This window comes from Pelecanus crispus, chromosome 1 (assembly GCF_030463565.1).
Source record: "Pelecanus crispus isolate bPelCri1 chromosome 1, bPelCri1.pri, whole genome shotgun sequence".
Classification (NCBI taxonomy): domain Eukaryota; kingdom Metazoa; phylum Chordata; class Aves; order Pelecaniformes; family Pelecanidae; genus Pelecanus; species Pelecanus crispus.
The window spans coordinates 208,742,274-208,767,786 of NC_134643.1; the positions used below are offsets into that span (position 1 = coordinate 208,742,274).

The window sequence follows — 25,513 nt, forward strand, 5'->3', positions numbered from 1 at the left end:
GATGCGCGGCGGCGGCGGGTTCCGGCGGAAGGGAAGGGGCCGGGCGCGGCGCTGGCTGGCGGAGTTTCCGCGCCTTCCCCTCGGTGGCGGGGCGGCCGCGCTGCGCCTCCAGGAGCTGCGTCCCGCTGCCTGCCCCCGCTCCTCTCGCCGCCTCGGGCCATGCTGCTGCCGTCCGACGTGGCCCGGCTGGTGCTGGGTGAGTGACCGAGTGCGGGCGGGGCCGGCTCGCCCCTGAGGCGCGGGGGGCGGCGGGGCAGGCGGCGGCCGCGCCAGCGGGGCTCCGCTGGGGGCTGTCAGCCGCCGGCAGCGCCCTCGGCGCGGCGGGAGGACGGAGCGGCTGCGCCCTTGACCCTCGGCCGCGTCGCGCTCGTCCCCCCCCGGGCCGGGGTTGTCGTTGCCTCTGCCGCCGGAGCGTAGCCCCGGGCCCGGCGGCCTCCGGGCTGGCCCTCACCCCGCTCCGGCCCGGTCTCTAGCGGGAAGCCGGCACAGCTCGCCCTGGAGGGACTTTGGGGGCCTCTGGAGCCGCCGCGGGCGCAGGGGAGCCCGGCGGGCCAGGCGGTGCTGCTCCCCGGCCGCGTCTTGGACTCGGGCCCTTCACGAGTTCAAGAAAATGTGGTGGTCTCTGGCGTCCACCTACAGGCAGATGCCTGGCGAGCGGGGTTTGGTAAACTATCTGATCGCAGGAGGAATACAGGGGTGGTCCAAAACACCAGAGGAGGCTAGGTTAAGGTTCAGCTGGTTTTTCTTTCCCTCCCCGTTTCTGTCACCTGCGAGGCTGCACTGAGAGTTTGGGTTTGCTCAGTGTCCGCGGAAGGCGCAGGGTGAGTGTGTTCAGGACGTCGGCAGCAGACAGTGAATTTTTAAAATGACTTTATGCTTTGGATTATTTGGATGCTGCCAAAGATAAGAACGAATGGATGGTAATCAAAAATATGACCCATATATTGAAGTCCCACGCGTAAGCACCTGTTGGCACAGGTTGCCAAGGTTTCCTGGCAGCTTGCATTGTGAGATTCAGTTTTCAGTTGTCCGCAATTTTTTTGAGCCCAAAGCCGTTGAGGCTGGATCTTTTCTTCAGTGTTCCTCCAGCACAATTTATTTTTAAATGCTACCTGAAATGTTTCTTGCTACTGTCTTGAGAAACACAGCTAGTAAGAGATGGAGTGTTTTTATCATTGTGAAATAATAGAGGATTGTAAAAGAAGATTTAAAATCATGCAAGGGAGATATCTCACTGTACTTGTCTATAAAAAATGGGTTAAGTTACAAGTTTCTGGGTAGAAAGCTTATCTTTTGTGCTTACCAGAGACTTGCAGACACAGTATACAATCTTCGCAACATCATGTGTACTAAGGATGATCCATCTTGTGTTGTGTCTGTTGTGGCATGGTGCATGCATCGTGTCTAGAAAACTTCTGAGCAACCTAAGGTTGTAGAACAGGATATTCCTTGTAGCTATTTCTGTCTTCTAATAGGGATTCCTCTTCCATGAGGCATCTCTGAATTTGGGCGGATGAACAGACTTCATAATGCAGCTCTTCTTCCATCTTTTTTTTTTTTTTTTCATTATTTTTTCCTCTCTAGATAAGTCTTTCTGGTGCTGTGATGAATATTGGTTTAAGAAACAAAACTAAAATTGTAAGATGAACTCACCTGTAGAACAATACATAAGAAAATTATCTTTTCCTAATTAATGGAAGAGTCAATGCGTACTATGAGTTAGATGTGTGTCTTTACATTTCTTAAGATAGAACAAAATATTGAATCATTCCTAGTTCAGAAGGTACTGGATCTTTTTGCCTTTAATTTGATTTTGGCGACGTTAAAGACTCTGTACTGTTATGTCATTATACAGCGTGTGCACAAGCAGTCCAGCTCAGTTGCATAGAAGATCTTACTTCAGGCATTTTTAAACTTTGGCGTGCCTAATTCTGCAGAAAATTGGCATATGTGCCAAATGTGCCTGTATGCAAGCATTTGTTCATCCCTTGCAATACTGTTAGTAGTAGGCTCAAGAAAGAAAATTTGCAGCCTTTTACATAAATGTCCAGATGAGTTTTATTGTAAGAACATCCATGCAAGCACAGATCAAAGCTCCGCCTAGCCTAATGCCCCATCTTCCATCCTGGCCAACACTGAGTGGCATAGTGGATAGGAATAAGACTGGCATATAATTGCGCTTCCCCAAAATACACTTTCAGCTTCCAGGTGTTTGTGGCTTGAGAGTTTTCTAGCAAAATGTATTTGAAAAATTAAATAAGATAGCCTTTTCCTCAGGTACCACTAATGTTTTCTGTCTGATAGGCCAGCTGATTAAACTCACAGTGGTTATTCCCAAACTGTATTTAACTTTCAAGTTTGCTTATTTGTTGAAGACCTGAACAAGGGCTTATGTGTCTGAAATATGATCTGTATTTTCCAGCTATACTTGGATCTGCTGAAGGATGTTTGTCTTCATGCAAACTTAAAGGCCGCATTTTTCTGTAGGCATTCCTGAACTGAGGTGGAGCATTTTGGGAGTCTATTGAAATACGCTGATGTATATATCCTGCATTGTATAATTAGGCACATATTTTATCCTTCCTTTAAAACATTGCATGTTCAGTTCTGCTACAAGCAAGAAAGAATCAGAAGAAGAGACATTTTCTTTTGTGGTTCTTTGTTCTAGAATCCTTCATTCAGATTGGTCTATTCCTATCTTTTAATGTTTAGAGTATTTGAAGATTAAAGTAGGTCTTAAAAAGTTTGATTAAAGCAGAACATATTTGCTGAGGAATGGAATTTTTGAAAACTAAACTTTTTCAGTATATTTCCTGTTAAGGTAACTACTGAGTCTTGGGGTGTGTTCAGGGAGCAAGTTGCAGCTAGTTCATCTATTCAAAATGAAAATTACAGTAAGTGGGGGGAAAAAAATTTTTCTGTTATTAATTTTTGTACAATGCCAATTTTTTTAATGAATCTTATACACTGCTGTAACAGCTGCACAGGTTTTGCCTGTTTGGAAACAGGAGGATGCAGGGAGAGTTATTGTTACATAGCAATGCATTTTATTAACAAAGTATTATAGAATTTCATTTAATTATCAAACTGGGTTGTTCAGCCCATGTGAGAGTTAGTTTGTCAGCCTCCTGAGCCGAGAACTTTTATTTTCTTGACTGTGTGGTACTGCCTGTACTAAAGCGCAATCAGAAATTGTTCGTATTGCCTCACTTCCAGTCTTGAATAGTTTGTAAATACAGTGTAGTATCAATAATATTTTGTGCTCTTTCTGGTTTTAACTATTAAAGAAATACTTTGCAAGATATATGTTCTTTCAAAATAATTTCACTTTCCTTAACTAACATACAGATCTTTACCTGATTATTTCAACACTGTATGCAGCTGGTTATGTTAATATTTTGGTACCTATTGAGCAGAAGTAATGAATGAAATAGGAAAATTTTCCATCTGATTTGTTGCAGGATATTTACAACAGGAAAAACTTCTAGCTACCTGCCGTGAATTTATTTTGGAAAGCTCAGATCTGAAAGAATATGCAGAGCACTGTACAGAGGATGGGTTTATTCCAGCCTGCTTGCTGGTGAGTTTGTATTTGCAAAGCAGAAAGTTAAATTGTCTTGCATCCATGGAAAAGAAAATTGAGATTTCTCAGTGTAAGAATTACTTCTCAAATGCTGCTTAAAATGTTTAGTTAGATCATCCCCTCTGGTTTTGGGGGTATTTTTGCATCCTGTGGTATTAGCAGTTATTCACTGGAACAGGTTGGCCAGAGAGGTGGTAGAGGCCCCATCCCTGGCAACATTCAAGGTCAGGTTGAACGGGGCTCTGAGCAACCTGATCTGGTTAAAGCTGTCCCTGCTCACTGCAGGGGGGTTGGGCTAGAAGACCTCTAAAGGTCCCTTCCAACCCAAAGCATTCTATGATTTGGTTTCTAGTATTTAATCTTACTAAGAAACATTTAAGAGTAAAGTATGCATATTGGTTTCAGCATATTATGTTTAGTCTGCTTTATAGCTTTGAGGTTGGTTTATGGAAGGGTGTTGCAAGAGTTTTATTGATTTCAGTACTACTCTCGTAATTCAGTGGAGATCGCTTTCCTATCCTAGACACAGTAATGTTCCATTTTGAGTACATATTAACTATTTAGGTAAGGTGCCTCAGCTTTATCTAAGGCTACCAAGTTTTGTTGACAAAAACTGTGTTTCAGTTCAGCTTCCTCTTTGATCCGTATCATCTGCTTTGTCCCAGGTGAAATGCGGATCTTTGGGTATGCATAAATACAGTGTGTAATTACATATGTAGGTATGTGCATATAGTTACAGGATAATTCAATACTTTGCATTTTTAACACATACAAAATGGGATTTTTAATATAGTATGCAAATCACAGGGTTTAGATATTGCTATGTATCAACCTTTTAATCACTACATGTGCATCTTCTGCCTGTTTTCCATTTCATTCTTCTAATATATCAGTTAATTATGTGGTCTGGGATTTTGTCCACAGTATTCAAAATTTGTGGAAATCTTTTCTGAGATACAAGGTCTTGATGCAGCTATTCAAAACAGACCATTGAACTTATTTCATTTACAAGTGTTTAGTCATCTGTACTTTGGGCGTAGGGAATTGAGAACCAAGCTATGGCCAGCAAAAATTAGAAAAAACAAATGTAAATTATTCAGATTCTTAAAGCTTTCAATTATCTTCCTTTTCTCAGTAGAAACATTATTCCTGTTTTTCATAGAAAAGTGCTGATATGATAGTGTCTAAGAAAAAATTCTTACTGCAGCTCAAAATACTTGCAATAACGGGCTGTATTTGTCATACCCTGTAGAGCTCCCACTGGCAAACAAGACAAGAAGGTACAACAAATGATAGTGGTAACCTTAAAATCTTAATTCTTTTTGTTTCACCTAAAATAACAGAACAAGTAAATATGATAGGAAAGTTAATTCTGTGTGACTGTTAAGAATTTTACTTTAGACAGACATTCTCTTCACGTTTGCATCTCAACACATGTTGTGTTCCAGGATGATACGTACTCTACTCTGTTACAGCTGTTTTTTTGTTACAACTTATTTTTGTGTTTTTATTCCATAATAACAAAGTTGAGTGGAGGTCATGCAGCTCTAACTGCTAGACCAGTGTAGTGCAATGAGATCAAGCACTAGAGATTTTGTGTTCGTAATGGCATTTTGTTCCATAGATTGCTCTCTACCTAGTTTGAGACAACTCAGCACCAGCAACGTAAAGTACAGTTCCTTGTATTGAGGGTCAGCATGGTGTAGTCTTCTAAAGAACTGCTTAAATATAATGCGATACAGCAGATGAAGTATAAGTTATTAGGTGAAGATTCTAAGATCAGTATTTTTTTTCCAGTCCCTGTGTGGAAAAAACTTGACAACTATTCTTAATGAATACGTAGCCATGAAAACAAAAGGTAAGCCTTGAGAATGAGATTTTATTTTATTTTTCTTACTCATCTGTTGTGAACTCCTTGAGGAAGAGGTAATATCTCCACCTATATATGGACTTAGAGCAATCCCCCATCTATGCTAGAAGATGAAGGTTTCCATATTATGCAGACAATGGCCAATTAGATCAGCATCTTGTGAGCAAAATTAATTGATTGTCTTAGTTTGGATTTGCCAGCATATATTTTCACTGCAAATTTGAGCAGAACTTCTAATGTAGTGAAGCACAAAGATATAAGTGTGCAAAATGTATGGCTTTATGCTTGTAAAATTATACTGTTTGTTGTTTATACTATAAATAGGAGGGGGAGGTGCTGATCTCTCTCTGGTGACCAGCTATAGGACACGCAGAAATGGAATGAAGCTGTGCCAGGGGAAGTTCAGACTGGACATTAGGAAAAGGTTTTTCACTGAGAGGGTGGTCAGTCCCTGGAACAGGCTCCCCAGGGTCACGGCACCAAGCCTGACACAGTTCAAGGAGCATCTGGATGACACTCGTAGTCATATGGTTTAGTTTTAGGTTGTCCTGCGAGAAGCAGGCAGTTGGACTTAATTATCCTTATGGATCACTTCCAACTTGAGGTATTCTATGATTCTATGAAAAAACCAGGAAGAGTCCTATGGTGTGAATGTTTTTTGTCTTGTTTTTAAAACTAATTAAAATAATTTCAGAGTAACTTAATATTTTGTGTTAGAGACAGAGTTAGAGTGTTTCCTGTTTTTAAAAGCAGTTATTGAGCTTCTGAATGTTGCGAAGTCTTAAAATTTTTTGATACGTGTTGTATGATCACATTTTAGTGGTGCTTGGTTCTAAGACTTGCAATTTAAGACATATCATGTTTGCAACATTTCTGAATGTGTTTTTCCTTTCACACTAGGTTTAATAGAAATGGTAACTAAGATACAAACATACTTTCTTCAAAATACTTTGCACTTGGCACCTTGAAAAGCTTTATAAATTGATCTGCTTACATCTTTCCATTTATACTTTAATGTTCTATGCTTCAGAAATACCAAGTGTTTTTACCTGTTTGGGTGACATCTTAAAATGAACCATTACTTTTAAAGGCCTGTCTGCCAGGTTACAATTTTCAAAAGCACACAAATGACTTGGGAATATGAATACCATTTCCAGGAGTGAGTTAGGTTAGGTTAGCATGTGTTCGCCCCGGAGTCAACACCATGTGCAGATTCCATTGAAAATTATCATCATGAATGTCTTTGCCTCAGTTTCATTTAGGCTTCTGAAACTGAGAACTGTATCCATGAGGAGTGTGTGTCCATATCAGTCAAAGTTCTTAAATTAAGAGTTAGGGCTTTATAATTAACAGAATATTAAGAGGGCGACTAGAGACCTAAAGTTACATGATGTCTGAAACAGCCCATAATAACTATTTTGCTTGTGATTTTACTTTTTTCTCAGCATGTATCTGTTTTAGTCATCTAAATTTTATTTTTTTATTGTCTATTTTAGAAACAACAAATGAAGTTCCAGCAATGATGTCATCTCTGTGGAAAAAATTAGACTATACACTTTCTCAGATCAGGTAATATAGTTTTGAAATCAAGAAAGTAAAATTTCACTCTAAAAGTGAGTCCCTGTGTTGATCAACTCCCCTTATCATTGTATGAGAATTGTTTTGCTCTCTATTGTCTCTGAGAGATGGTGAAAAAGATAGGTATGTGAAAGCTGATAGTTGAATAGACATTTCAAGATTTTAAGGCAGGACGAGCAGATAAGGAGGGCATTAGTGTGAGTATGCGGCCTTCCTGTAAGAAAACAATATACTATGACGCATTTAGAATTTGGTATCATTGTGGTTACTTGATCAAAAATGTAACAGTAAGCTTCATTTGAAGGCTCTGTGACCATTGTTTGAAAGAATAAAGGTAACCATCGGTGGATTGAAGCTTTCTGAAGTAATGTGTGGTTGGGACCAGACTGACGTGAACCATATGATAGATACTGTCACGCTGTGTAGCTGAGTGTTTCCGTTGTGCTCCTTTTATTTATGTCACCTGCTTTATTTTTTAGGAGCATGCAGAATTCCACAGGATTTTCTGCTAATCAAAGGAGTAAGTAACTGAGCCAGTGCCATGGGATCAATAGGCTTTATGTTCAAATTATCTGTTTTGTAAAAAAATGGGGGAATGCTGCAGCAATCAGTAATGCATCCTTACTCTTAAAATGTTGTCAGATCTCTTCTGCAGTGGTTTTTCCAGCATGTATGTTGTCTTCAGTGCAGGCTGTGGATTACTGTAATGATGAAGAAAGGAAAATAAGAAAAACTGAGCTTTTTGCAGGGGGCTTAAATTCTCTGCATAGCATTTTCTTCTCTGCTGAAAACTGTTTACAATTTTACACAGTTAAAAGGTTTAAAAACTGCTGCTTCAGTCCTGAAGCTGTTGGCTTAATTTGTGATTCCTAGAGGAACTGAAACAGAAGTGCAGAAACCTGTTTTGCCTCCTGTTGAGTCTTCTGTATCTGCTGAAACAAAGGAGGATGATCAGGCAACTGAAGAATTTTTTTTTTTTTAATGTAAATTTATTTTTTAATGGTTGGACTGGATGATCTTAAAGGTCTTTTCCAACCTAAACGATTCTATGATTCTATAACTAGTCTAATTATGATGCAGTTTCATTTCTGTAGGAGGGGAATATAACAACGTATTACAATCTTGAAACAATTATTTTTTTATGCATATGAACATAGATCTAAGCAAAATATGAGAAGATACTTGTTCTGTCTAGAATTGTTTCTTTCACTACAAAAACTGCCAAATAAACTCTCCCTCAAAAAAAGTTATTTTACTTAAAAATAAATCTCTATCTCTGTAGTACCTCTGCTGACTAACCTGTGTGAGGAAAGAGAATGTGAATTATAGGTAGTGATTGTTCTTAGATCTGAGATTCACTGGATCGGGTGGTGTTCTGTTGTTTAAATCTGTCAGATTTAGTCTAAATAAATAAATGCAAACTTACATTGTTTTAGCTATTTCAGTTAAAGTCAATTATATGAGTGGTATATTATGTAATGAGCTATCATTTTTGGTATGATTTATTCCGTAAATATTTAAGCAGTGATACAAGCATGGTTACAATGTCTGTGTAAGTTGTCTGTACTACTTGAATTATTTTGGCTCAAACCTGTAACACAGAAAACAAAGATGGGTGTTGCTTACTTTTTGAGTTTCGTGAATTAGTTGCTGAAGCACAAAAAAGTTGCAGCGGAGCATCCTTAATTAGGTCTTGGAAAATCAGCAACCTTTTTAAATTCCTTTATCATGTATTTTCATCTTGTCTTTATTATCTCCAGCACGTACAAGAAGTGGAATTGTAGAAATGAAAAGACAGAGAATGCTTCAGCAATCAGCTTCTGCCAACTCAGGATTGTTGTCAGTAGCCCATCAGTCAGGGCCACAGAATTCCTCTTCTGTTGTATCTTCTCAAGTTATTCACAGGCCAACAATAAATCAAAGCATGTCACAGACAAGACTGAATACGTTGTTTGTGCACCAGTCACAAACCCAAGAAAACAAGATCAGCAGTAAGTTGCACACTTTTTTAAACCTTGTTTTTTCTGAGAAAAATCTACAGATATAGATGGAAGTTTTCTAAAATCAGGGCTAGTCATCTTCCACCAAAAAAGTTTCAGAAAATTCATGCTTTGTTCCCCTAGCTCTCCATACTGTTTCAGGTGATTAAAATAAAAGGAGTGCCCAAAAGAGAAATGGCTTTTGCATACTTGCTTGGTAATGTAAGTTCAGAGATCAGAAGTGCATTAATTCATCATTATTCTATCCTGTGTTCTCACCCTCACCCAAAATACTTGTTTTAGCAGATACAGATGATCCACATCAAGTGGATGTTTTTTTCAGGATATATTTAAAAGGAATGGTTCTCATTTTCATGATAATACCAAACTACTTTGTATGAATTCCCAGGAATTGGTTGGAATATAATAAGTGATGTGTAGATTTCTGTAGTGCTTTAACAGTGTCACTGGAAAAGGTACTGGCATTGTGATTTTTTTTTTTTTTTTTTTTTTTGTCCTTTATAAAGCAGGAGATTTCATACACATCCAAGTTCCAGCATCACAAGAACGAAAGCTTCATTCAAACTTGCTTTCTCCAGGAAGACGAAAAAGGTAAAACACCCTGGCGGGGAGAGGGGAGGGTGTTGGGTCTTTTTTTTAAGATCATTTAGAGCTTATGTGGTGTTCTAACCTCTAGTGCAGATTTTCTTAGATGGTGGAGTGTTTCACGTATAAGATCCACTGAGAGTGGCCAGTGTGTGATGTTTCACAAAGGAAAGGAAAGTCAAAGAACTTAACATTAGACTGAGAAGAGGCTACTTGTGCTTCTTTATTGCATATAGCAGGTCTTTATTTGCCTATGTCTGATACTGGAATAATGTAATCTTGGAGCCTGAGATTTAGTATTCCTTCCAAAATAGCCTTATCAATTATGAAAATTCTCAATATTGATATAAATGTGCATTTTGTTTGTTTTTAACTTAGAAAAACTATTGGCTTCAATAAACTTTGTTAGCAAAATTTTTCATATTTGCGCTACAAGTGGTGCAAAAGACTGTTCTTATACTCATTTTGCATTTTTTATTCTCTGATTCCAGTGTCCTTTTGTTTTTAATGAGTTGACTGGTCTCTCTGTGTTCCATTTGTTTTCTTTACCCTGACTAAATCCCAGTCGGTGGTTTTGCTTTTCGTTTTTCCAGATCCTTATTTATTTACACCTTTTCCAAGTCCTCTCTATTCCTGTATGGTTTTTTTGTATGTAAATGATTTTAGTGCCATTGCTGATTGGCTTCAGAAGAGTCTACACCGTGATTTCATATAAAAGCATTTCATTTCCTATTCATCAGCTAAATTCTTACGCAACCTAACATTTGTTTGCCTCTCTGACAACAGCTGCTGCTTGGGAGATCTTTATTTTCAGTGGTGATGCCCTAATCTTTTTCTTGAGCGGCAGTTAATTAGAACCTGTACCACCAGTTAAAGTAATGCATACTGGAGAGGGAAAAAATACTGAGTAGTGGGCATGGAATTAAATGTGCCATTGTGCTCTTTACCCACGGTCTGTATATTTTGTTTGTAACTTGAAGTCAGACACAATATATGCATACAACATATGTATGTAACCGGTATCAGCTTGTATTGTATTTCCAGTATGTAGTTAATTTTCTGTTGATTAAAATCTTTTGTTTGCTAAGAAGGAAGACAAACACTTGATTTACTGACCATTAGGTCTATTGTTCGCTATGCTCTCACAAAATACATCATACATTTCCTGGAATGTTTCAGTGAATCTCAGAAGAGGAAAAGCGTTTCAACATCTGGACCTCTTTCAGCAACTAGAAGTTCTCAAGACCCTGATGAAGTAATAATAGAAAAAGAAAGTGAGACACTTGAAGAATTCATAGATGGTAACTTCCCAGTGAGTATATACTTACAGAAGGTATTTACATTTAAGAAACAAATTCAGACTAAGGAGAACTAGTCTATTACATGTTGTTTGTCTTGGGTATTACAGAAACTAACTTTAGAAAAGAAATTTATTGTTTTGTATTTGAACTAGCTCTTCTGTATACTAAACTAGTGAGCGTGGCATGGCTGTGTACTAGTTTTATTTTCCTTGATTTATTGGCTTTGCTAAGATACCTGTCAGCTGTCAGAATACAGTAATTTGTTAGAGAATGGAAACGAGAAAGCACAATAAGCCTTGCTGTACTTCAGGAGAGTAGAAGTACAGGAATGTTTTGGGGTGATTTTCATAACAATGTCACGCAGTCACAGATTGGCTGTGTCTGTGTCACAAAGAATGTTTTCTATGTTGAATTAATTTTTTTTTAACCAGTAAGTTGGAAATTCATGCTTCTTTCCTAGTGATGATAAAAATAGAAACCTGACTGCTTTAAAACTGTGTTTTCCAGCAACTGGTTATTGAAAATGCCAGAGAAAAAATCTTGAGCAACAAATCTCTTCAGGAGAAGCTTGCTGAGAACATTAACAAAATCCTGGGCAGGTAATAAAAGGAACCTCTAAACTTCCTACATATTCTTATTTAATTTATTTTTGAGTTCTGAACTAATGACTGATGTGTTCCAGTGACGGCAATGTTGCTCAGGCCCCTAAACAGACAGATAGTGCTCCCACAGAACAGGAGACTTCAATTGATGAAATCCTTGGGCTTCAGGTAGGTGTGGATTACCTTGTTTACATTTTTTGAAGACGAGGCACATGAGAATGATCAGTTATGGGAACTATGCTGAACTTCTGTCTACTGTCTGATATCTGAGATTGTTCTCCTCTTTCTCTTCTTTCTTTTTATTTGTTTGTTTTACAATACAGCTGTGCCTGCCTAATGGCTGGCTTCTGTCCAGGGGCAGTTCCACAACTTGCCTTGCATAGGCATTAGCTCTTATCTTGTTGTATGGTGGTGGGCAAGTTTGAGGAGCTGAACTGACAGGATACTAGTATTTTGCTGGGGTTAATTTTGAGCCAGTTTAGCACTCTGAATTCATTCCCAGTACCTGTACAAGGCAGCATAAGCATGCAGCACAGTCAAAAGCCGAGGGAGTAGGACCACTTCTGGCAGTGGTTACCTGTTAACATTACCCACAGACTGAGTTCTAAGTACACTGTCCCAGTCACCAGCTGCCTGCTTGTCACTGGATCTTTGATACGAGTAATTGGGTACCAGCTTCTGACTGGGGATCTGATCAATAGCTTTGTAAAAGAAAAAGGAATTTAAAATATCTCATGGTCTCCAAACATGTTTAGTCTGATCTGATTTGCTGTAAGATAAACGTGGATTGTCTATACGTAGCATGTATAGCAAGAGAAATTGCCCTTGGAGCCTAAATAAGGATGCTTTTTCTTCAAATTTAATTTTCTTGCTTTTGGAGGAAATGTACATTCTACTTCTACAAACTAAACTTCTAGTGTTCTCCCTTCATTCTCCTACAACCTCGAGCTGGCAATCACAGAGTTTTTATAACTTAATGAGGCTCTTAATGAGGGAATTATAATCTTCACAGCCCTCATGAAAAGGGCCAGAGAGTAGAGGCAGTTGCCTGTTTATGAAGTATAGGTGTCTGTGTTTTAAAAGGTATTCTTCTGTTACTTGGTGATTTTTAGGTCAATTTTTGTCAAAATATGGAGCTGAAAAGCTGTATTCCATTCTTCTGAGCAGAACAAAATCAAAGCAGCTTCTTGGTGTAGTTAGAGTAGTTGAGACAAAATAATCAAGCATATCACATGGGATATCCACCCTTACAACCACTGTATCAAAAGTTGTAGAGTACTTAGAGGATCTCGGGGAAGTCAGGAGAAACTTTTATTTGAACACTTCAATTTGTACTGAGTGCCCTGCTCGTTTTCTTCCTGGGCTGCTACCAAACAAGTCAGCTTGAAACAAGAACCTTAAAGCAATGTCCCATGTAGCTGTGCCTTCTTGATATATGCAAAACCAAGAAATTAGGGGTAATTTGGGGATTTTGTTTTACCGGTGGCTGGCTAGTGCAGGCTCACGGCATTCATACCATCTGCATAAACTTCCAGTGTGGCCTGAGAGTCCTTCTTAAACAATGCTGGTCATTATGTGGAGAATACTCCAATATGCGTGTGCATGTCTGACAGATGTTTGGGTTTTGGGGGACTTTATTTCTTAAACTTCACTAATATTTTTTTAAACAGACATCAAACTTGTAGCAGAAATGTTTCCAGCATTAGTCTTTACGTTTCTTGCTGAGCAGAAGTAATAGAACTAAAAACAGTCTGAAAAGAAAACCAATTCTTCTCTGTTTTTCTTTAAGTTATTCAGGTAACTGTCTAACAGTTCTGTATGTCTTGTCTTTTCTCAGGGTGAAATTCATATGTCAGAAGAGGCTATACAGGACATTCTAGAACAGACAGAATCAGATCCAGCTTTTCAGGCACTCTTTGACTTGTTTGATTATGGTAGGGTGTATTATTCTCAATTGTACCATTACTATAAAGCACCATGAATGATGAGTTTTCCTAAGTATTGCTTGAAGAAGCAAAGGTAATTCATCTGGCCTCTTTTGCAAGAGAAATGGACTGTATGGCATCTGTGTCCCTCAATTCAGAATTAGGTTTTTATATACGTCTATATGTGACTATAAAGTACAGCATTTTCTTGTGGCTGAAATTCTGGTTTTGTGCTGGCTCAGTGCTCGTTTTGTTGCTGTTATTTCAGACTCTTGCGATCTAAAGGATGATATTTGTTTTTCTCTTCTGTTGTAAAATTTTTCTATTTGTCTGATCGCGGATATCCTCACATAAAATCCAAGGACCTTTTTATGCTATTTCTGGATTTGTAATGAATATAGAAAAATAATTCTTTGAATTTAGGATGGCATTTCTTGAATTTGAAATCTCCATGCTTCATTTAAAATGTAGTAATCATACTTGTGTGTAAAATGACATATTTAATGATTCTTCATGCTTTATTTTGAAAATAGGAAAGAGCAAGGTAAACAAGAACTTACCTGCTGGTATTTCTGGTCAGAGTGGAGTAGAAAATGCAATCCTGGCGGATGAGGATAACCTGGAAACACTTGAAAGTTCTTTAGGAACAGAAGAAACTAGTAGATGTAGGTGTTTTTGTTTTGGTTTTTTTTTTTCTCTAGGGTCTCTTCTAGTCTGTTCACTTTTCACTATGAAAGTGTTTTCAGACAATTTGTACGTTTCAAAATCATTCTGTTTTCAGTGATAATGTCCAATTTGACATTGACATTCCATGAACATAAGGATACACCTAATCCGTTAGAAAGATTCAGTCTATTAAATTTAACAGTAGTCCATCAGTGTACTTAGAAGTTGCACTTGATAAGCTCCTAAATGAAATCAGAATATCCGCAGAACTGTTTTCTCATTCAGAACAGGGATACTTTGCAATTTTCACTGTGGAGCATATAAATATAATATTTTTACCTCTAACCATACTAATCTTTTCTCTCTATTCTGTAATGTATTGGTTAATTAATACGCAAAAAAAGTCTTACTCTGGACAAAAGGTATGTTTAGTCTGTCTACCCCATTCTTAACAATAGTTAGTCAGTAGCAGATATTTAGAGAAAGTATATGAGAAATAGAGCTGAGAAGTCGTTATCCTAGATGCTTTTTGTGCTTCTGGAAATATGATTTAGTGACTTGAGCCATTTGCTTATTATGTGTATACTTATTTATGTACAAACTGATTTGCCAGATTGCCTAATCTATGTAATCTAACCATATGTTTCATATGCTTTCCGCTCAGCTTGAAAGGAAGGATGAGTAGCATTGCTCCCACTTAGTTTCATGTGAAACAGTTTTTCATTGAACTGATAAGTTGCTTCTAAAACACTGTGAAAGGATCATCTGTTCTAATTATTATGGAACTTACTTATTCTCTGTTTTACAGGTGTTAATTCTAGAGAATCACTATCCTGTAAAGGCTTTCAGTTAGGAGAAGCATCATGTGCCTTGAAGAGCAGCATTAATGATGATGATACGGCTAAGAAAAATACAACCAATGAACAGTTGCATGGAAACTGTAGACCAAGGAAGCAGACTGAAGTACTTAAAACCATTACCCCTGAACATATTGGAGAGCTTGAAATCGCTTTTGACTCTGTGCCTGGGTTGACTGAACCTAACAAGAGACAGACTTCTGATAGTGAATGTAATGAACGCTGTGGAGATTCTTACGATAAAAAAGAGTTGTCTGTATTAGTATCTGAAAGTGAAAGAGCTATGGAAATTGAAAAAGGCCCACTAAGTCATAGTGCTCAAAGTAGTCCTAATTTAGAATATGTTCATTCTGATAGTCCGCAGGTTTCTTTGATTTCGTTGGCAGAAGGTACTACAGCCAGTGAAAACAAAACGCGTTCTGGAAGTAAATGTCACTTATCACCAGATACATCACTATCTGAAAAAACACTTACTAAAAGCCCTTCTGATGGGAGCCCCGGCCACAGTGTACTGCTGAGAAAAAACAATTCATCAGTTCCTAGCCCATCAGCAGATGCAGGAAAAGAACAGGCTGTAACAAATGATACAGCTGCCTTACCTGGTATTTTACAGGAGAACGCTAGCCACCACTCTAGCCATCAGGAACAGAGTACACAGTCAGACTGTGCTGCAGGATCTGCAGTGAAGATTTCGGATCTTGACAAAACAGAGTTGCAGCTTGAAGTTGTTGATACTTCTAACAAACCTTATTCAAATGATCAGCATACGCTTGATAAGCCTTGTAAGAAAGATTTTAATCTCCCTTCAGGACTGTCAACTTCAGAGGGAACGCAAGGGGAAATGCAAGAACCTTCATCTTCTACAAAAGTAGATGCTGATAATGTATATTTCTCTTCTGGTGATGATGCATGTACAGAAATTTCTGTAGTATCCACTGAAAATAATCTTTCTACATCTGAAATATGCCACTCTCCTCTCCCAGAAACTGCATCCTCAACGGATGAGTCGGGTACCGAGGCCAAAAGTATAAGTGGTGTATCTTCTAGTAGTCAACCAATGGATGTTGATGCTTCTAACATAATGTCCCTCAAGATCATCATCAGCGATGATCCATTTATTTCATCAGACACAGAATTAAATAACGCTGTTTCCAGCATCACAGGAGAAAATTTGCCGACTATAATACTGTCTTCTCCAGCCAAATCCCCAACCAAAACTGCAGGCCTGTCCAAATGTCTATCTTCAGAAGACACAGAAAAAAATGTGGATTCAGCTTTGGCAGAGCAGAATCTTCTTGTGCTTAGACCTAAGGATCCTGCGGTCACCTCAGTTAACACTCAGAATGAAGACTGCACTGTTTTTCCAGTTGCAGGTACAACTAATCTTTCCAAGGAAGGGGGATTTATACAGTTGATGCCAGCAACAAGCACAGCTTTTGGGAATTCAAACAACCTTTACATAGCCACCTGTGTGACTGATCCAGCTACCTTGGGCACAGCTGTAACACCATCAAATGTAGTTGTATTGCCTGGCAATTCTATGCCGCTTGCTGCCCAGGCTCCAGCTGTACAACAGTTACGGACTCCTCCTAGATCCAGCAATACGTTTGCAGCAAACCAGACTGTCTCCCCAAATTTCCCACAAGGTAATCTCATTGCTAGAAAATGACTGAAAAAGTGGTGTCTATATAGCATTTTTATTCTTTTTCTTTTGTAAGTGCATTAAAAGTAAACTGAATTTTTAAACACTGCTATATCTGCCCCTTGAAACTAGCCAGGGGTTATGTATTTTTTGAGTATATTAGTTGCTACTAAAAATGAAATAAAAATTATGAAGAGTCATTGACTAGGCTGCTTTGAAAAAAATAGCCTCATATTTCAGAAGCTTAAATTATATAATTTTAGCAGTGATAAATTTAGGCAGCATATTTTGTCTTACACTAGAAAAGATTCCATGTTTTTTGGCTAAATAAAGCAGTTCTTTTGTTTCTGTTTTAATACGATTCCTGTTGTAAATAGAATGTAAGATTCCTGTTATAAATAGAATGCTACCTGTTATAAGTATCCATGTTTAGTTTAGATAATTGGCTAGATGTAGAGAGGCCTCCAAAAATTACTTCCTTGTTTTGCTTAGTTTCATTTTCCAAAAACCTGTTCTACACTAGAAGTTATACTTTTATATTTGTCTGTACGTACATTATTTCTCTCCATAATATAAAATCTCTTCTGGTAACAAGGACTTTATTACTACAGCAATAAAAAATGTAAGTGCTTTTCAAAATGTTAACCCTAACTATAAACCACCTGTAATCAACACATTTAGATTTCTTTCCAAAACTAAAAACTTGTTGCAGTTATCCTTGGATTTTTGTGTGCAGTCATTTTGTTGTGGTCAGAGGCCAGTGCAGCAGTATGTGCAAGATCTTAGAGTGCTGGCCTTTTCTGTCATTAGGATTTCTTTATTCAACTGTTATCTTCTTTTTTTTTTTTTTTTTTTTTTTACTTCATAGAGAGAGAAATGGAAGTTTGCCCATTCTTCTGCGTTTGATACTTTTCCTGGTAGTGCTCATGTAACTGAAGAACTGTGTGGAATAATTTTTTCTTTCACTTTTGAAATTTTTCTTCCACTTTTCAATTAATGTGCTATAATAGTTTCCCTATTTTATAATTCCTGTATGTCTGGCAGCCAGCCACTCTTACGAGCTGTTAAAATAACTGTTTTAAAACAACTGTTTTAACAATGATTTAAATAGGAAACTTTGGCTTAAATATTCCAAATTAATTATTTAAAAAAAAAAAAACAAAAAAAAGCACAGTAAGACTAATCTCAAACCCACTAATTGACTAGAATCTTTGTGTACTACGTTTAACACCTCCTGCCAGCCAGGAATATACATCAGATATCTACATACAAACAGAGCTAGCCTTTCCCAGCTTGTTGTGTGCTTGTAAGGGGAAGGTGTTATGGGTGCACTGGACGAAAAAAACCTAATTCTGCTAATGACTTTTGAGCATGGTAATTGTAGAGAATAGGATACAAATAATGGTTTGTTTTTCCTAAGCAGCAAAATGAGCTATTTGATGTTACTTTTGCTGGTTTCTATAAATCACTTTTAATTCAAAGTGCAAGCCTTAACATAGGCTTGTCATACTTCAAGCTTAATTTTGAACCATCTTTTAAAAAGGAAAACAGACTTTAACTGAAGAATTCTATATAAACAAAAAACAATACTGGTACTTACCCTGTTTTCTAGTAGTGGTGTATAACAAGGACAGTGAAGTTTTTCTTAAAAAGCCAGAGCTTTTCTTGCCACAGGTTTGACCATGCATAATTTTAAGAAATCCTGTCTTGAAGCTTTTCTTTTCATTGAAGTATTTTTAGTTTCTGTACAGTCTTAACACTTTGATATTTTGTAGGTTCTGCCATTATAATTGCATCTCCGGTGCAACCTGTTTTGCAAGGAATGGTGGGAATGATACCTCTCTCAGTAGTAGGACAAAATGGAAATGCTTTCTCAGCACCTGCCCGCCAGGTAGCACACCACAAATAAATCTTTTCAGAATTAAAGCTGAAGTGATAAGGAGTCTTTTGGTAAATTGTAATGGAATATTTGATTCTTTTGAGGTTCTACATATGCCTGTGGCTAATCCAGTGTGCAACAGAAGTGTCCCAAAACTTCCCATCCCTCCCAAATCGCAAAAGATTCCTGGAGCAAGAAACAAGACTAATACAGGTACCCACCTTGCATTCTTGAGAAGGGCAGAAGAAAAGTGGGGGTTCTAAAGACATGTCAGTTCTGAGTAATAAAGTTTTAATACATACCAGTGCTCTTCTGCCAGGTAGCTGCTGGGATGGCTTTGAGAGAGGCCTGTACCTGCAGTTAGTAACTGTTATTTGCTCAGTTTACAAAGAAGAACTCCCAGCATATAAAATAATTCCAGATTTGGGATCAAGCTTATTTCCAAAATTCAGTGTTTCAAGGCTCTAATGCAGTTTTAAAAGTCTACTTTTCTTTATATTTCTGATTATTTTTCATCTCGTTGCTTGTAAGTACAGTGTACTGCTGCCATTGAAACCAAGCCACATGGTAACAATGAAGTTATTTGAAGAGTCAGCAATTCTAAACATTTATTAGGAGAAGTATTTAATAGAAGTGTTGCATATTCATACAAAAAATGCACTCTGCTCTCTGTTTTCTCTTTGCCATTTCAGGTATATGCTTCTGTGTATTCATTTCATCGAGACCTTGCTGCTTTAGATAGTAAATTGAAACAAGACTGGAGTTACATTCATTTCTCAGTGTTGGGAGGGGATAAAGAAAAATAATTGAAAATAGAAAATAAATTGAATTCTAAGGACAACTTGTGCTTTAGCCTGTCTACCTTTTTTAAAAAGACTAGGCTTACACATAAAAATGAAAGTAGAGTGAAGTTGCAAATTAAGAAAAAAAGCTAGGATTATGTAGTTAATCTGCATTCTGGTTTGCTAATGGATAACCGAGAGTTCCCTGTCGTTATTTCCCTTCTACTTGGAAATCCCTGCCGTGCATTTGTAAGTCCAGCATAGCTGGGTTTGTCTTGCCAGGCTTACGTGTTATCTAAGTGTAGACAGCGAGCTTCTTGTTTATACTTAGTTGGTGACCTTTGCTAATCTATTAAGCTGTAAACTTCAAAATGATGAAAAAATTGCAGTTTTGTTGTTGGGTTTTTCTTTATTGATTCTGTGTCAGGTGAAATGTCATTGGGCTAACTGTGATATGGTTTATTTGGAATATTGTAGTTTATTAATACTTCATCTGTTGTTCCAGGAAAACTGGTACCAAGTGTAGCTGAGCCTTTGAACCATACAAATTCTCGAACACAAAGGTCAGTAGTGCTAGGTATTCAAACTTGCTTTCTTTTTCCTGCCATGAATTTCTTCATAGAGTATTGGTGGAGAGGAGGGCAGCTGCTTTTAACAATGGCATAAGCAGTACCCACTTTATTTCCTCCTGTCTGTCTGCTGTTGACACAGATGTGTGCTAGTACTGTTGCTGTTCCTACGTTAATTTTGTGTGGCTTTGTGTTTATTTTCTCCTGTCTCAATTATCAAATAAAAATTGTTTGAGCTGTGTCCAAGCTAGGAGAAATTGCCTGTTAGGTTTACTGGGAGATTTTAATAACTAAAACCCCTTTTTGTTTTTTTTCCCCTCTTTTCAGATGAGTGGTACCCATAGTTTTGTAGTGCAGCCTCATTGCCTTTACCACTCTCTGACCCAAATTTAGTAGAGCTTGTTAGATTGGGTTCTGCATTTGTGTTTCAGCTGTGCAGATTAGAACACTGCTTGGTCATTTATAAAGTGAAAAGTCAAAGGAAAGATGGTGAGAACAGTTTGCTAACTTTATATTGATGAATGTTAACTTAATTGCTAATTGGGATAGGTACTAGTTTTCTATTGGGCAAGTGAGAGAGAAGCAAGGCTTCAGTAGTAACTCTCCTTATCATTAATGGATTTAAGGAACAAAAGGATGTTGGAATGAGCAAAAGAGTATAGGAGGAGATAAGTTCAGTTTAAATATTAGAGGTGAAACATTCTTTTATTGCAAAAATAAAACATACTTAAAAAAATCTACCTATTCATAACTCAGTTAAAATGTTGGAAAAGTGGAGGAAAACAGGAACAATAAAGTAAACTTATTAAAAAAAAAAAAAAACAAACCAACAAACCCACCTATACCAAGCTATAGAGTATACATGCATGCAAAAATTAGTGATTTTTAAAAAGGCACAGAAGCAAGATTTTGGATAATACCACTTTGATAATTCAGCTTTCTGTTAATCGATCTCTAGGCGTACGTTTTGCATAGCAAAGAGAGCAAAACATTCCCTGTAAAGAGATGTAATTTCTCATTTCTACTGTCTACCCTCTGTCTCATCTCAAATGTCACAGAAATAAACCAAACTGCTACCACTCACACCTTCTTTGCCATCCCAAAGGTACCGAAGTTACGATCCCAAAGTTAATTTGACTTTTCCTCTTACAAACCATAAAGGCCTATCTGCATGGGGAGAGTCTTACTAGCATAGATGAATATGCAGAAGCTTCTCTTGGAAATGCAGCGCAAGTCAGGAAGAGGGCCCAGACATAACAATGGTATGAGCTGACAGAGCAGAAGCATTTTTCTTTTGACATTGCTGCAGTGCAGTGGTGGCTTTTTCACACTAACATGGCTGGTTGTCAGGTGGAGACCAAGCCCTGGGGAGTTTGTATGTTCCATCCCGATCCCCACTGAAAACCTTCTGTCTTGCTCTGTATCCCGTCACCTACAGCAAATGCATAGGGGAGGGTGCAAGGCACATGCGTGATGATACTGCCCAGAATATTCTGGCAGCCTCTTAGCAGTTTCAGCTCCAATGACTTTCAGAGCCACAACCGGCATTCTGGGGTGGACTGTCCTGTCATGAATGCCCTCGGTTTCTTTTTGAACTCAAGCAAGCTACCAGCATCCACAAATATCCCAGGGTAAAAAAGTTCCCAGGCTTAATTACATGCAGTGTGCAAACCTCCTTGTTTTGTTTTGAACCTGATACTAGTTTTACTTGATGCTTGTAGTTCTTCCGCTGGAAGATCAGCAAATAGTTTCCTTTCTGTTGGCTTTTTTCCCCAGAGCTCTGTTGCATTTCCCCTCGGTCATCTCTCTTTTCAGGCTGAAGAGCGCCAGTCTACCTAATTGTTCTTTGTACAGACTCTGTTTCGTACCTTTTTGTCATCCATTTTGGCCTTCTCTGAGCTTTTTGCAGTTGTCATCCCTTACTCTTGGTCTTTGTGTGTTGATAAAGTACTTAGATTTAGAACATGGAGAGAGCTTTAAACAGCTGTTTTGAGGGGTGGGTGGGGACTTCCAGCCAGCTGAATTGAACTTGCCTAGTAAGAACATGCATGTTGCTGAAGGGTTTTCATCTCATTTTCAGGACTGGAAATTTGGACAAGCTTATCCCTGCAGAACTAGGCAGGAAAGTGGAGGAGAACGTACCTGTTGCACCAGTAGAGAGCACAAGCTCAAATTCAAGACAAAGTGAAAGTCACAGGAGAGTGCTTTGCTTTGATAATGTCCTACCTACTCCAGGAGGAAACACCCAAATTCAGACTACTAAGAGTTTATCCCAGAAAGAAAGAAATGAAAATACTTTATCTACTGTTGACCCTGCATCATCCTCTGCTAAGGCACAGGTAGCAAAGAGAGAGAAGGATAAAACGTTGCCTAGAATTCTGTGTAAGCCGGAAGGTGGTAGCAACAGAAGTGCATCTGCAAAGGAGCCACAGCCTGAGCGGAAGGTGGCAACTGCAGGGCTTCCATTAGATCCCTTCCACAAGACGACAGCAAATAAAGAAAATGAATTACAAAGGGATACTGATGAAAAACAGAAGAACCAGGACACTGCCAAACTCTCAAATGGCCAACAAAGCGTTAGCTTGTGGAGTGAGAAGACAGTTGCTTCGGTGCAAGAGCTGAACAAAAAGCAAGGGTCACTGTCGAATGGGAACGGCAAATCTTCAGTGTCCGTTTCTTTGTCTTCAAAGGAGCCCAAGCGAGAACCAGCTAAAGTTTCCAGCCAAGGCCTTTGCCTGTCAAGTCCGTTCACTAAACAATGTGTGGAAATGTTGCAAGACATTCAGTGGCATAGCCCGACTACTAAAACAGTTGAAAACGGAGAATTGCCAGTACCCCGTACGCCGTCTGGAGTTGGGGACAGGCACACAGATGATACGACAGACAGTGTACGGACACCGACCTGTCGGCGCTTCAGTGAGGATAGCACGACCCCTAGAATAATGGTACCCCCTGCTACGCCAGACTTGCCTGCCTGCAGCCCAGCTAGCGAAACCGGTAGCGAAAACAGCGTCAGCATGGCTGCTCACACGCTGATGATACTGTCACGGGCGGCTATTGCAAGGACTAGCGCTGCAACCCCCCTGAAGGACAATACTCAACAGTTCAGATCTTTAAGGAGCGCAGTAAAGAAAAGGAAACTAGAGGACTTGAATGAGGGTGAGAGAAATTCTCGTTCTGCAAATAGAAAAGACCTTCAGAGCTCTCCAACACCATCAAAAAAGAAGAAAATAAAGGCAAGTACAGGCATTTACTTTTTAATTTAAAATTCTAAATGTATATTAGAGATCTGTATATCTCTATGTATTATTTATAACAACAGTAACAGTATATATATTTTATTTATAATGGGATGGTTCAGAGGTGCTAGTCCAAATCCCCAACATCCTATTTATATTTGTCCGTTTTACTAACTGCCTCTTGAGCCTACTCTGAACTAACAGTTTTCTTAAGATTAGGATAGTCTTCAGATACACACAAGTAACTCCTACTGACTCTCTGCACATACCTATGAAAATCAAATTATTTCTCTTAAACAGGAATGAGTTTCCAAATTCTAACTTCAGACTAAGTTTCTAGGTGGAATGTAGGAATTAGGCCAAAGTCAAACTAGGCCTTACTAGAATCCAAACTATTCTTGCATCCTCATTTACCACCAGGACCAGGAATCCACATTTTGTGTATTCCCAGTCTCTGTAGTCTACAGCACTGTGCCTTTAACTTGGGGATTTAATGGCAAACAGCAATGGTGTGAGATATGAAAAGCTGATGTACATAAATAATCAAAAAGGAGATGCAGTAGAACTTCATAATTCACCATACTTAGTTACAGCGTACTCCTGAAATACTGTAACTGCAGAATGCTCACTCACTCGTACTGCGTATGTGGGAGGGCTGGGAGGCCGTGCCTGCCTGAAGCGCGGGTGGGCTACTCCTGGCCTGTAACCGTGCCGTTTGTACCCTGGGGGGCACACGTAAGTGTATGTGCGTTTCCGTCTCTGATTGCTGGGCGAGCTTTGTGCAGTTACGTCATGTCTGCAAGGCAGACAGAAGGATGAAGAAAAAAGCAATGCGTACAGACTCTTCAGTATCTTAGCATTTAACAGGTTCTTAGCATTTAACGCAACTGTTCCTTTCCTCTCCTACAGAAAAAGAAGCTACCAAATTCTTTTCCAGCAGGAATGGACGTGGACAAGTTCTTGTTGTCTTTGCATTATGACGAATGACAAAAAATAAGCTGAACTGTGACTGTCTAAAGCTAGGTGGTGTTATGCTGAGGTTTTGCATGGGAAGAGAAGTTAATTCTAAAGGGTGAGTTGCACTTTCAGTGCACTGAAGTTTCACTTTATAGCAAAATCATGCTGTTTCTGAAGCAGGTTGCTACGTGTAAATACCATTGAGTTGGTGTACGTTTATTTTTGAAAAAGCACTTGCGTAATTATAGAGCCATTTAATTTGCAAAATTGTAAATTTGTATAAATGTAATGTAAGAAAAGTTGTATGTTTCCTTTTACACCATGTTGTCTGTGTTCTGCTGCATTCTCTACTTACCCATCTGAGCCGCTTAGCCAGTTTGTGGAAAGGTTGTGAATTTGAAGGCGGTGTTTGTAGTTCACCGTTCCAAGACACGGGCAGCTAACCTGGCCACTTCCCGGTGTCTTGCTGAGCCCGAGAGGGACTTAATCTTCAGACGTTACTGGCTTGTACTAACACTCTCTTCTCTGGTAACTGCCAAACCCACATTGTAAGGCTTTGAACGAGTGAACAAAAAATACCAGTAACTAAACGTAAGGCCAACACAACCTCCAAAAGTATTTCTCGTCTAATGAAGCTTTTCCCAATCAGTCATTCAGATAAGAACTTTAATTTGGATAGGCCTCATCTGTTTCCAGTTTGAATTGCAGAAGCTGTTTTCAAACAGCGTACTTCGTTGTGGGTTGAGCCCCGTATTCATTCCCTGGTATGAACACCTAAACTGTAGCAATAGCCAGCAAGAATTTCAGCGTGTTCTATTGCAAAAGTCAATTCTTTTAACTGTCATTTGTACTGTTGAGAAAGCGTTTGTTAATATCACTTATGCTTTTAGCCAGACATGGAAAAATTTGCATCTGATCTTTCTGTTTAATGTAGAATTTGTCATAGCTATTATACAAACTCTCTGCAAAACAGGCACAGGAGAATCTCGGCCTACATTTTAGTAATAATTAGCATGGGTGAAAATTACCACACTAAGCCTTGCTCCAATACTGCAGAATTTTCTCTACTGGTATTTCCTCCTTTGTTCTCAAATTGTTGAGGTCTTAAAAAAAAAAATGCAAGTTTTCTTGTAAGAGAGCTGTACAGCAACAGGGCAATGTTTCAGATAGTATACAAGGATTCCTAAGGAACCCATATTATGCAGTAGATGTTTATATTAAACCTATCCAATAACTAAATACTGCATAGCATTTACAGCTTGAATAAATATTTTTGGTTTAATAAAAAGTTCTGTGTCTTGTTTAAGGTTTTCTAAGTCCGCTAAGCAGCTTTGCAGATGTTGTATAGAAAAGTCATGTTGATCGGTCATTTTTGAAGACGAGGAGTTCAGTATTAAACACTAAGTTGTAATAGCAGCAATTACTAAACAATTGTCTCTTTGCTACATAGTGGCATTTTATGTATTCTGACAGTTGAT

At 38.6% G+C, this 25,513-nt stretch overlaps 1 protein-coding gene across 3 annotated transcripts; it reads left to right on the forward strand.

Annotated features, from left to right (window-relative positions):
- The first annotated feature begins 159 nt into the window (after nt 1-159).
- Nucleotides 160-24,352, forward strand: NPAT (nuclear protein, coactivator of histone transcription). Of its 3 annotated transcripts, none has more exons than XM_075723924.1 (18): nt 160-196; nt 3,462-3,580; nt 5,381-5,441; nt 6,950-7,022; nt 7,511-7,551; nt 8,792-9,022; nt 9,538-9,622; nt 10,796-10,928; nt 11,425-11,516; nt 11,600-11,687; nt 13,357-13,453; nt 13,978-14,109; nt 14,919-16,613; nt 18,385-18,500; nt 18,593-18,701; nt 19,776-19,833; nt 21,920-23,075; nt 23,988-24,352. In XM_075723924.1, exons 1-18 carry the CDS (start codon nt 160-162, stop codon nt 24,063-24,065), a joined length of 4,401 nt encoding a protein of 1,466 aa, XP_075580039.1. In that variant the 3' UTR covers nt 24,066-24,352. The 3 variants fall into 3 exon arrangements, with proteins under 3 accessions (XP_075580039.1, XP_075580048.1, XP_075580056.1); XM_075723933.1 differs by having other exon boundaries at nt 9,541-9,622; XM_075723941.1 differs by lacking the exon at nt 160-196 and adding an exon at nt 881-920.
- The last annotated feature ends 1,161 nt before the right edge of the window (nt 24,353-25,513 follow it).